Source organism: Trachypithecus francoisi, unplaced genomic scaffold (genome assembly GCF_009764315.1).
Source record: "Trachypithecus francoisi isolate TF-2019V2 unplaced genomic scaffold, Tfra_2.0 Lachesis_group11, whole genome shotgun sequence".
NCBI classification, from domain to species: Eukaryota; Metazoa; Chordata; class Mammalia; order Primates; family Cercopithecidae; genus Trachypithecus; species Trachypithecus francoisi.
The window spans coordinates 21,842,678-21,856,480 of record NW_022681456.1 but is presented as its reverse complement, the minus strand read 5'-3'; the positions used below and the strand labels follow the sequence as shown (position 1 = coordinate 21,856,480).

The window sequence follows — 13,803 nt, the reverse complement described above, 5'->3', positions numbered from 1 at the left end:
GGGAGGCTGAGGCAGGAGAATGGCGTGAACCCAGGAGGCGGAGCTTGCAGTGAGCTGAGATCTGGCCAGTGCACTCCAGCTTGGGTGACAGAGCCAGACTCCGTCTCAAAAAAAAAAAAAAAAAAAAAAGAAGCACTTTTGGGCCGGGCCCAGTGGCTCACACCTGTAACTGCAGCACTTTGGGAGGCCAAGGCAGATGGATCACCTGAGGTCAGGAGTTTGAAACCAGCCTGGCCACCATGGGAAACCCCATCTCTACTAAAAATACAGAAATTAGCCGGATGTAGTAGTATGTGCCTGTAATCCCAGCTACTCGGGAGGCTGAGACAGGAGAATTGCTTGAACCTGGGAGACGGAGGCTGCAGTGAGCCAAGATCGTGCCACTACACTCTAGCCTGGGCGACAGAGCGAGACTCTGTCTCAAAAAAAGAAAAAAAAAAAATCTTTTGTTGGTTGCTGCCTCATCCTGCCCCCAAATCTCTTTTACAGACAGACCCCCCTCATATTCACATCAGGTGCGGGTCCTCCGCCGTCTCTGGCCCTCCCTTCTGAGTCAGTGGAGATAGCCTCGAGGCTCTCCCCTGTGTCTCTGGCCTGTTCCATGTCTCTCCTGGGAGCAGACCTCTCTGCCCAGCCTGGGGTAACAGGTTGTTCCCCTCCCTTATCCCCAGGGCAGCGGCTGTTTGGGGAGAGCATCCTGGGTCTGACACAGGGCTCCGTATCTGACCTGCTGTCCCGGCCCAAACCCTGGCACAAGCTGAGCCTGAAGGGGCGGGAGCCTTTTGTCCGCATGCAGCTGTGGCTCAATGACCCCCATAACGTGGAGAAGCTGAGGGACATGAAAAAGCTGGAGAAGAAAGGTAAGACTTGGGCAGGGGATGGGCCCCAGCACTGGATCTCAGATTTTCCCCAGAACCATACCTAGCTGTAACCCACATAAACCCAGGGCCCCCATGGTCCAGTCTCAGCATGGGACTGCATGAAATAGCAACCTTGAAAAACAATGTAACAATGTAATTGAAAGCAATGAAGATATTTACAGCCTGTGGCAGTGGCGGGGCATGGGTAGTCCTGGCTGCTTTGGAGGCTAAGGCAAGAGGATTGCTTGAGGATCACTTGAGAGGCTAAGGCAGGAGGATCATTCAAGGCTGCAATGTGCTGTGTGATCAAAGCTGTGAATAGCCACTGTGCTCCAGCCTGCACAGTGCAGTAAGACCCCATCTCCATTTTTTTTTTTTAATTTGTAAATATTTACTACCTCTCCCATGAAAAGCCAATAGTCTGCCAGGTGCAGTGGCTCACGCCTGTAATCTCAGCACTTTGGGAGGCCGAGGCAGGCAGATCACCTGAGATTGGGAGATCAAGACCAATCTGGCCAATATGGCAAAACCCTGTCTCTACTAAAAATACAAAAATTAGCTGGGCGTGGTGGCGCACACCTGTAATCGCAGCTACTTGGGAGACTGAGGCAGGAGAATCACTTGAACCCAGGAGGTGGAGGTTTCAGTGAGCTGAGATTGCGCCACTGCACTCCAGCCTGGGTGACAGAGCAAAACTCTGTCTCAAAAAAAAAGAAAAAAGAAAAGAAAAGGAAACCGAATACCCCATCTCTTGGTGTCCTTTCACACCTCTGAAGCTACCCCAAAGTCTGTTGCCAGCCCCAACTGCCTGTTTCCCAAAACTCTGTGTCCCTCCCTCCCTCCCTCCTCTGCCTCAACTCCATTTTGTAGACCAGCCCTTGGCCCATAACAGATTCTGCATAACAAAGGACGGGACCAGCAAACAGGAACCCCTGTCTTGTAGGGCTGGGCAAGGAGACTGTAAGTTCTCACATTATCTCACATTATATCCTGATAAGATAAGCTGGCATTGTCTACAGCCATACCACCCTGAATGCGGGATCACATCTGATCTCAGAAGTTAAGCCGGGTCAGGCCTGGTTAGTATTTGGATGGAAGATCAACTGGCATTTAGCTGGGCGCCCAGTCTCATGCTAGGCATAAAGGATTACTCTGTATTTCCAAAGGTTCAAAGTCCATTGGAAGATAAGATAGGAGCAGTTGAAGTTGCCATCCAGGGTATGAGGGCAGGTCGTGTGATGACCCAGGGACACGCCAGGCTCTGGAGAGCACCTAGGGCTGGGCCATCATCATCAGACAATGCTATGGTTGAGAACTTGACCTTCTATCTCCTTGCTGTGTGACGACCTCGAGCTAATTACTTCCCCTCTCTGTGCTTCCTTCTATTTCTGAAAAATAAGAGAGCTAGCTCAATGTGGTGGCCCAATCTCAGCTCAATGTGGTGGCTCAATGAGCCCATACCTGTAATCCTAGCACTTTGGGAGGGCAAGGTGGATGGATCACTTGAGGCCAGAAGTGATGGCCAACATGGTAAAACCCCATCTGTACTAAAAATACAACAATTAGCCGGGCGTGGTGATGCATGCCTGTAATCCCAGCTACTTGGGAGGCTGAGGCAGGAGAATCGCTTGAACCTGGGAGGTGGAGGTTGCAGTGAGCCAAGAGGATCATGCCACTGCACTCCAACCTGGGCAACAGAGCGAGACTCCATCTTAAAAATGCATTTTCAGAGCCACAAAGCATTGCTGTGAGGATTAAGTAAGACCCTCATAGCTTACTTTTTTCATTCTGAAGTGGGCTTTTTTCTCCCCAACATCTTCATGATTTGGGGTCAAGATGCACCATGCAGTCAGTAAGTCATTTAAATTAGTGTCCTTACCTACCGCCCACCAAAGGCTGTTCAGAAATTCAGGGATGCTTCTGACAATCTAGAGGATATCGTAGGCTAGGTGTGGTGGCTCATACCTGTAATCTCAGCACTTTGGAAGACCAAGGTGAGAGGATTGCTTGAGGCCAAGAGTTTGAGACCAGCCTGGCAACAGAGTGAGACCCTACCTCTATGTAGAAAATAAAGTAAAGGTTCCTCTTCAAAGACTTTCCTCCCGATTTAATTAGGAATAAATAGTAACTTCTCTTAGAAGGAAAATTTATTCAAAGATCTGTGCTAACATTCTTTTTTTTTTTTTTTTTTTTTTTTTTTTTTGAGACGGAGTCTCGCTCTGTCGCCCAGCCTGGAGTGCAGTGGCCGGATCTCAGCTCATTGCAAGCTCCGCCTCCCGGGTTTACGCCATTCTCCTGCCTCAGCCTCCCGAGTAGCTGGGACTACAGGCGCCAGCCACCTCGCCCGGCTAGCTTTTTGTATTTTTTAGTAGAGACGGGGTTTCACCGTGTTAGCCATGATGGTCTTGAACTCCTGACCTCGTGATTCGCCCGTCTCGGCCTCCCAAAGTGCTAGGATTACAGGCTTGAGCCACTGCGCCCGGCCAGTGCTAACATTCTTAAATATCTGCTAGCCATGATAAAGAAATCAATGTACTGTATGTTCGCTCCCACAATTTAGCCTAAATATTTGCCCTGGCATGCTTATACTGGTCCAAACAAGCGTTAGGTCATAGTCTGTTCCTTTTCCTTATTTGAAGGTGTTTTTACCTTTCTCAGCATTCCACAAGTTACTTCCTCCTTCCTTTGTTCTCCTCTGCCTTTGCCTCTTTTAAAAAGTTCTAGGTTGCTAGCCAGTCAGGACAAACACAGAATGTGAGGTCCCGTTCCAGTCAGTGGAAACCGGACACAGCAGTAGGGTGGGCACATCAGATTATAAATGACTCTGTTTCCTTTGTTCGGTGTGCTCTTGTGGCAAAACTGCTGGCAAGTTAAGTGTACCCTTTCTGCAGAAAGTATAAAAATGGTCTTGCTGAGTAAATTAAATTTATGTTCAAGTGCTATTTCTTTACGGCACCAGGGAAGAAGCATTTCAAACACTCTACAAAACAATTTTTTAAATGAGCCAGGCATTGTGGCATGCACCTGTAGTCCCATCTACTCAGGAGGCTGAGGCAGGAGGATCGCTTGAAGGCAGGAGTTCAAGGTTGCAGTGACTTGTGATTGCGCCACTGCATTCCAGCCTGGGTGACAGAGAGAGACCCCATCTCTACAAAAAAAATTTAAAAATTAGCCAGGGGTGGTGGTTCACACCTATAATCCCAGCTACTTGGGAGGCTGAGGCAGGAGGTGTGCCTGAGCCTGGTTGGTTGAAGCCACAGTGAACTATGACTGCACCCATGTACTCCAGCCTGGGTGACAGAGTGAGACCCTGTCTCTACAAAAACAGAGAGAATACCGAGGAGCACCCTGTTTCGAGTGCTTCCTATGTGCGAGGAATGATCCTAAGTCTTCGCTCATGCCAGGGCTCCCTGGCTGGTGAGGTCAGGCTAGCATCTTGTGGCGTAGGGGTGGGAGTTGAGAGATGCAGGAGAGTGAGGAGGGAGAAAGGCTGGGGGGCGCGCCCCTAAGCTTAGGGCATGACAGCTTCCTCCTAGTGGGCCTGACAGATGCATTCCCACCGTGGGACTCCTGCTGGTCAGGAACTGATGGGGTGGGGACAGCACCTCTCAGCCCTCCCTCTCTCCCCGGCTCCAGCCTACCTGAAACGTCGCTATGGCCTCATCAGCACCGGTTCAGACAGTGAGTCCCCGGCCACCCGCTCGGAGTGTCCCAGCCCCTGCCTACAGCCCCAGGACCTGAGCCTCCTGCAGATCAAGAAACCCCGGGTGGTGCTGGCACCTGAGGAGAAGGAGGCGCTGCGGAAGGCCTATCAGCTGGAACCCTACCCCTCACAGCAGACCATCGAGCTCCTCTCCTTCCAGCTCAACCTCAAGACCAACACCGTCATCAACTGGTTCCACAACTACAGGTGGGACTATGGGGGCATGCTCACAGGGTGGGTGGCAGAACCCAGGTGGGACCCCTTCCCCATCCGAGAACTGGAGGGAGCCCCACATAGCCTCCGGAAGATGGGAAACCCCACCACATAGGCACTTAGATATAGAACACAGGGCCAGGTACAGTGGTTCATGCCTATAATCCCAGCACTTTGGGAGGCCAAGACAGGAGGATCACTTGAACCCAGGAGTTTGAGACCAGCCCAGCAACATAGGGAGACCTCTCTACAAAATAAATAAATAAATAAATAATAAATAAATAAATAAATTAGTTGTGTGCAGTGGCATACACCTGTAGTCCCAGCTACTTGGGAGGCTGAAGTGAGAGGATTGCGTAAGTCCAGGAGGCGGAGGCTGCAGTGAGCTACCATCACACCACTGCACTCCAGCCTGGGTGACAGAGCGAGACCGTGTCTCAAAAACAAGAAAAATGAGACTGAATTAGGCGGATCACCTGAAGTCAGGAGTTCGAGACCAGCCTGGCCAACATGGTGAAACCCTGTCTCTATTAAAAATAAAAAAATTATCCTGGCATGGCGGTGCACACCTGTAATCCCAGCTACCCGGGAGGCTGAGGTAGGAGAATTGCTTGAACCTAGGAGGCGGAGGTTGCAGTGAGCCAAGATCATACCACTGTACTCCAGCCTGGGTGACAGAGCAAGACTCCATCTCAAAAAAAAAAAAAAAGTAAAACACAGGCAAATGTGGAAGAAATCCCAGCTCCATTACTTTCAGCTGTGGAGCCTTCTTCACTTCCCTGAGCCTCAGTCTTCTAACCTGTAAAATGAGGTGGACAGTAGCTGGATCTACTTCATAGAGTTGCACAGAGGATTTGATAGACTAACATAGTTACATAAAATACCTAGCATGTAGGCCAGGCACGGTGGCTCACACCTGTAATCCCAGCACTCTGGGAGGCTGAGATGGGCAGATCACCTGAGGTCAGGAGTTTGAGATCAGCCTGGGAAACATGATGAAACCCCATCTCTTCGAAACATACAAAAATTAGCCAGGCGTGGTGGCACATGCCTATAGTCCCAACTACGTGGGAGGCTGAGGCAGGAGAACCCTTTGAACCCAGGAGGCAGAGGTTGCAGTGAGCTGAGATCATGCCACTGTACTCCAGCCTGGGCAACAGAGTGAGACTATCTCCAAAAAAAAAATACCCAGCACATAGTATGTGGTAGGTATTGATGTGATTATTGTCATTATTTTTATTATTATTTCACCCTGTTTGCCCTGTGTCTGCCTCAAAGAAGGGACAGGGAAAGGTATTTGGGGGTACAGGCCTGAGGAACCCTGACTATTCACTGAGCCTCAGGTTGGAGCCCTGATTTCGAGCTCCTGGCCCCTCCCACCACTGAAACCAAAAGAAACCCCCCTGGTATCCTTTTCAGGCTCCACTACCTCAGGGAGTGGGTGATTCCTACTTCAATGGCTGCTTCTTTCCATAGCTCTTCCCACTCTTGACTCCCTATTCTCACAAGTCACTGGCCTGCAGTAGGTTGAGCTTCCTAGGAGTTTAGTCCCAGGGCTGGCTCTGAGGAGACCCCTGTAAAGAATGCTTGGGCCGGGCGCGGTGGCTCAAGCCTGTAATCCCAGCACTTTGGGAGGCCGAGACGGGCGGATCACGAGGTCAGGAGATCGAGACCATCCTGGCTAACACGGTGAAACCCCGTCTCTACTAAAATATACAAAAAATTAGCCGGGCGAGATGGCGGGCGCCTGTAGTCCCAGCTACTCGGGAGGCTGAGGCGAGAGAATGGCGTAAACCCGGGAGGCGGAGCTTGCAGTGAGCTGAGATCCGGCCACTGCACTCCAGCCTGGGCGACAGAGCGAGACTCCGTCTCAAAAAAAAAAAAAAAAGAATGCTTGATGGGGGGATTTCAGGGACCATCTCTGAGGAACACCCCCCGCCCCGCCCCTGCCAAGCTTCCTGAGCAGGAAAAGTCTCTAGTACCCACATGGTACCACAGAAGAAAATCCACTCATCCATTCCAGGGGGAGAGAATGTCTCTTGATCCCCAAGGGATCAAGGAAAGAGGAGATTGGTGGGAAGAGCAACTGAGCCTCTTCTCTCTCCTGGGCAGCAGGGGCCCACAGACCCGAGTCCGTACCCTCTCTCAGTCCCCAATCCCTCCATAAGTCATTTTACTTCTCCAAGTCTCACCCTTATTTTACAGATGAGGAACCTAATACCTATCCTGCAATGTTTGATTGTAGATCAAGTGAAATAACTCTGGGTACAAACGCATTATAAAATACAGTTTTGGCCAGGCGCAGTGGCTCATACCTGTAATCGCAGCACTTTGGGAGGCCAAGGTGGGCGGATCACCTGAGGTCAGGAGCTCAAGACCAGCCTAGCCAAAATGATGAAACCCGTCTCTACTAAAAATATAAAAGTTAGCCAGGCATGGTGGCAGGGGCTTGTAATTCCGGCTACTTGGAGGCTGAGGCACGAGAATCACTTGAACCCGGGAGGTGGACGTTGCTTTGAGCTGAGATCACACCACTGCACTCCAGCCTGGGTGACAGAGTGAGACTCTGTCTCAAACAAATAAATTAAATTAAATATGGTTTATCATCTGGCTCAGAACAGAGCCTGCCAAATAACAAATGACATAGGTCCTTAAAGCCTGCTCCTTTCCTTCCCTCCCTGGGGGATATGGGGACATCTTCTCGCTTCTGATTCCCCACAGGAACTGAGCACTCCATTATTGTCCAACATATTCATTCAACAAACGTTTCTAATGTATGCATTGTGAACCAGTCCCCGCCCTTAAGGACCTTACAGTCATAAAACAGAACATTTCACTTATAATGTAGTAAATACTGTGAAACAGGAAGGAACAAGGGGCTAAGGGAAAAGGGAATTCTGCCTGGGGAGGACTTTACAGAAGTGGTATTTGAGATGGGTTTTGAGGGATGAATAGGAGTTTGCACAAAGGAGAAGAGAGAATTCCACTCTCAAAAGAACTCTCAAAGGGTTATAATTACAGAAGAACACATTATTTCATTTGGTAAATGTTTACTGAGCATCTACTCTGTACCAGACGCCACAGAAAACAGACAAAGTCCCTCCCCATCGAAGCTCTTCCCATTGGAGGGAGCTGAGGGAGGTGGGGGAGAACTCTGCAAGGTGGGCAAGGTCACCTTTATGGGGGGATTGGGAATTGAGAGATGGTATGGACTAGGTGATCCCTCACAGTTCCTCCAGGCCCAGGATCCTGGGATGGGGCCCCACAGGACCTGGGCAGGGAGGCAGGGGCAAGAAAATAAAAGCCAGACTGCTGGGTTCAGAGCCCTGTGACCATGCCAATTCCTGTGCCCTCTCAGCCTGGTCTCCTTTATCAATGCAAATCAGATTAGTGTATCATTAGGAGATTATTATATTAGGTTGGTGCAAAAGTAATTGCAGTTTTTGCCACTTTTGTTTTGTTTTGTTTTGTTTCTGTTTTTGTTTAGTAGAGACGGGGTTTTGCCATGTTGGCCAGGGTAGTCTAGAATTTCTGACCTCAAGTGATCCACCTGCCTTGGCCTCCCAAAGTGCTGGTATTATAGGTGTGAGCCACCGCGCCCAGCTGGTTTTTGCCATTTTTTAAAAAATGTTTCTTGATCCATTTTAAAGGATTTGCCATTTTTTAAAAAAATGGTTTTGCCATTTAAAAAAGTCACAAAAGGCCGGGCATGGTGGCTCACGCTTGTTTGTATCCCACCACTTTGAAGGCTGAGGCAGGCAGATCACGAAGTCAAGAGATCGAGACCATCTGGCCAACATGGTGAAACCCCATCTCTACTAAAAATACAAAAATTAGCTGGGTGTGGTGGCGTGCACCTGTAGTCCCAGGTACTCGGGAGGCCGAGTCAGGAGAATCACTTGAGCCCAGGAGGCAGAGGTTGCAGTGAGGTGAGATCGTGCCCCCACTACGCTCCAGCCTGGCGACAAAGTGAGACTCCATCTTGGAGAAAAATTTTTAAAAAGTCACATAAAAAAGAAAAAAAAAGGCAGAAAATCCAATTACTTTTACACCAACCTAACAGAAAATGAAATAAACAGGATGGGTGTGGTGGCTCACGCCTGTAATCCCAACACTTTGGGAGGCCGAGACTGGTGGATTGCTTGAGGTCAGGAGTTCAAGACCAGCCTGACCAGTAGAGATGGTGAAACACCGTCTCTACTAAAAATACAAAAATTAGCCAGGCATGGTGGCGCCCACCTATAATCCCAGCTGTTTGGGAGGCTGAGGCAGTAGAGTCGTTTGAACCCGGGAGGCAGAGGTTGCAGTGAGCCACGGTTGCGCCACTGCACTCCAGCCTGGGCAACAGAGCGAGACTCCATCTCAAAAAAAAAGAAAAAAGAAGACAGCAAAAAGTGCTTAGCCTAGTGCCCAACACAATAAAGCGCCCATTATTATTATGTTTGTAACTATATAGTTGCTAATAGTCTATATTAGTATAATTTACTGTTCACATAAATGGCCAGGGAGCTACAGCATTGAAGGTGCTAAGGAAACAGAAACCCCTGTTGCTTTATGACCTTGGAGAAGTTATTTAAAATTTCTTGACCTCATTTGCTGTAAGAAAATAATTGGGTCTGGGCCCAGTGGCTCAAGCCTGTGATCCCAGCACTTTGGGAGGCCAAGGTGGGTGGATCACCTGAGATCAGGAGTTCAAGACCAGCCTGGCATCATAGCAAAACCCTGTCTCTACTAAAAATACACGCCTATAATCCCAGCTACTCAGGAGGCTGAGGCAGGATAATTGCTTGAACCCGGGAGGCAGAGGTTGCAGTGAGCCAAGATCGCACCACTGCACTCCAGCCTGGGTAACAGAGTGAGACTGTCTCAAAAAAAAGAGATAAAACTAATCATAATCATTTATTTGATTTAGCCCAATATAAACATTATTAATGAGACCTTTCACTTTGTTTTGTATTAAGCCTAAGAACAGGTGTGTATTGTACCCTTACAGCACATGTCAATCTGGACTAGCCTCATGTCAAGCACTCGAGCCATGTATGGCCAGTAACTGCTATGTTGGCCACCACAGGTCTAGATCATCTGCTTTGGGATTCAGTACTCGTGAGTTCAAGCCTTGGTTCTGCCACTTACTAGCTGTGTGACCTGGGATAAGTCACTTAACATCTCTGAGCCTTGTTTCCTGTGAAGTGGAGATAATAATAGCACCCACCTTGTGGTGTTGTTGAGAAGACTTAATAAGATGGTGCAAGTATGGAGGCTTAGTGCCTAGAGAGCCCCAGGGCAGTGGGTGGGATCAAAATGCCATGTATGCAGATGGAGTCCAGGGTTTGGGTGTCCCCTGTCCAGCCCCAGGCTCACCGTCGTCTCTGCCCCAGGTCCCGGATGCGCCGGGAGATGTTGGTGGAGGGGACCCAGGATGAGCCAGACCTTGACCCAAGTGGGGGTCCTGGAATCCTACCGCCAGGCCACTCCCACCCAGACCCCACCCCGCAGAGCCCTGACTCTGAGACTGAGGACCAGAAGCCAACCATGAAGGAACTGGAGCTTCAGGAGGGCCCTGAGGAGGACAGCACACCCCTGACCACCCAGGACAAGGCCCAAGTGAGGATCAAGCAGGAACAGACAGAGGAGGACACCGAGGAAGAGGCAGGCAGCCAGCCCCAGGACTTAGGGGAGCCAGACAAAGGCCAAGGTCCCCCCAAAGAGGAGCATCCCGACCCTCCGGGTAATGACGGACTCCCAAAAGTGGCTCCCAGTCCCCTCCTTCCAGATGGATCCACCCCAGACTGTCCCTCACTTCATCCCCACCAGGAGAGTGAGGCTGGGGAGCGGCTTCACCCGGACCCTTTAAGTTTTAAGTCAGCCTCAGAGTCCTCACGCTGCAGCCTGGAGGTGTCACTGAACTCGCCCTCAGCCGCCTCCTCGCCAGGCCTCATGATGTCTGTGTCACCTGTCCCCTCCTCCTCAGCTCCCATTTCCCCATCCCCTCCTGGCGCCCCCCCTGCCAAAGTGCCGAGTGCCAGCCCCACTGCTGACACAGCTGGAGCCTTGCATCCCAGTGCCAAGGTGAACCCCAACTTGCAGCGGCGGCACGAAAAAATGGCCAACCTGAACAGCATCATTTACCGACTAGAGCGGGCTGCCAATCGGGAGGAGGCCCTGGAGTGGGAGTTCTGAAAGCAGGGTGAGGGGGCAAGGGACATACCCTGGTAACTACCTTCCTTTTCTCACTCACTCTCCTCAACAGGGTGGGGTAAGGGAGGGAGGAACTCAACCATCAAAATGTGGCCAGCAATGTTATGCTGTTTACGTTTTTTGTTGTAATCCTAGTTCTATGAAGTTGTGTGAGCAGGTGGGTCAAATGCCGTTGCCTCCACTTTTCGGCACCCCCCTGCTCCTCTTCACCCTGACCCCTCTGCAGAAGGCAGAAGCAAAATGGCACCACATATTCACCTGAAAACTCCAAACTCTTTTAGAAAAATAAATAAATATTTATAGACCTCTTTTAGATATTTTAATAAAGGATCCTTTGGAATTTATCCCAGCGGATGCTGTTTTGATATTACAGAGAGTTATAAAATCAGGATGCTGTCACAACTGTTGCGAAGTATACACTGAAGTTGTGTCGTTTTTGCCACTAAATGAGATTAAAAGAAGACAATTGTTCAAAGCCATCACAAAACACTATAAGACTGACCAAAATCTAGATAACCTTTGAACCATGATTTTTTTCCACATCTGTCTGTGAGACACAGCGCATTGCTACTGCCCTTCCAGAAACTGTGCTAGAAAGAGAAAGTCCAAAAGACTCTAAACGAAAATCTTGATGCCGTTGAGGATGTGTTTCATGCTGGTGGTCTGTTTTGCAAGCTTGATAACGCAGAATATCCATGCCATTGTAAATGTTGTAGAGATGTGGGCTGTGGCCCAACTGTCCTATACGAGATGTAGCATGGTACAGAACAAACTGCTTACACAGGTCTCACTAGTTAGAAACCTGTGGGCCATGGAGGTCAGACATCCATCTTGTCCATCTATAGGCAAGAAGTGTTTCCAGATCCTTTGGAAAGGTGGGCATGGGACAGGTGCTTGGAGAGTGGCATTTGAACCAGAGCAACCCCATTTCCCCATGTGAACCATAGGCACAACCCAGGAAGTTTCCCCACTTGTAGGAGTGTGGGTATTCCAGAGCAAGACTGTGGCCACCATCTTCCCCTCTTGGTGTTTTCCAAAAGTGACAGTGTTGGTCATCCCATGACCACTGAAGCTTAGTAACCAGCGCCAAAAAGTAGATTCATCAAACTAGAGATCCCAGCTCCCCTTCTCGCCATCTTCTTTCTCAAGTTGACCCTGGTGCTGTTTCTGGAAGGCATCTGCAACTCCAAGTCCATGCAGAACTCTGGAAGGCCAAGTTCATCGCAGCATGTTCACCATATCCCAGCCTCCAAACCTACCCTCCTACCTTCCAACGCATGACCTGTTGGGGAGCAGAGACTCAACCCCCAACTCAAAGGAGCCCTTCCTCCAGCGTCTTTGGCATGGTTTCTAGGGTGAGAGTTCCCAATTTGGATGGAACGGCCGCCATATTGGTTATTGAATCTCTCTCCCTTGTTTTTATTACGTTTCCTTTTTCAAACTGTCCGTGGGAAGGCTGAATTGGGTGACTCCCCAGAATGAAGATGAAAAGGTGACTATAATCAATGCCGATGCAATGCCAGCGGGTGAGATGGCCGATGGAGGTTTCAAAGATGTAGCTAGCATTTGAAACCATATAGGCAAAACCCAGCAACCAGAAGGGGACAGATAAGGACCGTTCCAGAAATTTCAACTCTCACACCCAGCCCAGGCTGCAGTCTCCACACCAAACAGTCAACAAAACACAAACCCTGAAGGAAAACCTTTTCCATACACCCAGGCTATGCATTGAAGAGTTTTCCACTGTATACATTTTTATCCAGATGAAGGTATTTTTGTATTTTGACAATAGGAAACAGTGACCAATTTTCAGAGTAATCAAATCTGGAACAAATGAAACATCTCCTTTTAGCCACCACCACCCTGTTGCAATTAAGACAACCGTGGGGGAACACACCACTTTTTACTGTTGAAACCAACACAACGTTGAAATCCAGGCTTACAAGCAGACTCCGATTCCTAGAGAACTAAATTTGGCTTTAGTGTGACGGGATTTGATTAAGCACTTAGTATAGTCTTTTGAACACAGAAATCCTGTTGTACTTAAAGCTAGCGGACCCGTGAACAACTTTGTCAGGTTCACGTCCTATAACGGTTAAAAAAACACACACACATACACAAACCGTTTCTATGAGAGATTGATGAACTTTGTTTAAAATTTTAAAAAAAGGAACACGTTCTGTAAACGAGTCGCTAAATACAGAATTGTATAATAATTCTGGGTGTCTTGCTTCTTTGTTCTGGGGCTAGGAGTACAAACTGGAGGTCAGATTGGGCCCTCAGAGATGTTTTACAAAATGTTATTTTTTACAACTAATTTTTGTTTTGTTTTGTTTTTTTAAGTTCTAGGATACATGTGCACAACGTGCAGGTTTGTTACATATGTATACATGTGCCATGTTGGTGTGCTGCACCTATTAACTCGTCATTTACATTAGGTATATCTCCTAATGCTATCCCTCCCCCCCCCGCCCACAATAGGACCCGGTGTGTGATGTTCCCCTTCCTGTGTCCAAGTGATCTCATCGTTCAGTTCCCACCTATGAGTGAGAACATGTGGTATTTGGTTTTCTGTTCTTGCAATAGTTTGCTGAGAATGATGGTTTCCAGCTGCTCCATGTCCCTACAAAGGACACAAACTCATCCTCTTTTATGGCTGCATAGTATTCCATGGTGTGTATGTGCCACATTTTCTTAATCCAGTCTGTCACTGATGGACATTTAGGTTGATTCCAAGTCTTTGCTATTGATTATAACTAGTTTTTAAGGCACAATGGCTCACACCTATAATCCCAGTGCTTTGGGAGGCCAAAGTGGGAGGATTGCCTA

General features: G+C 48.8%; 1 protein-coding gene across 1 annotated transcript in view; it reads left to right on the top strand.

The window, feature by feature from the left end:
• CUX2 (cut like homeobox 2) overlaps positions 1-13,190 on the top strand; it is a 137,917-nt gene extending 124,727 nt beyond the window's left edge. Inside the window, exons 19-21 of the mRNA XM_033220603.1 lie at positions 672-860; positions 4,497-4,770; positions 10,155-13,190. Coding sequence (XP_033076494.1) covers positions 672-860; positions 4,497-4,770; positions 10,155-10,956 — 1,265 coding nt within the window. The 3' untranslated portion in view covers positions 10,957-13,190. The remainder of the gene's footprint in view (positions 1-671; positions 861-4,496; positions 4,771-10,154) is intronic.
• The last annotated feature ends 613 nt before the right edge of the window (positions 13,191-13,803 follow it).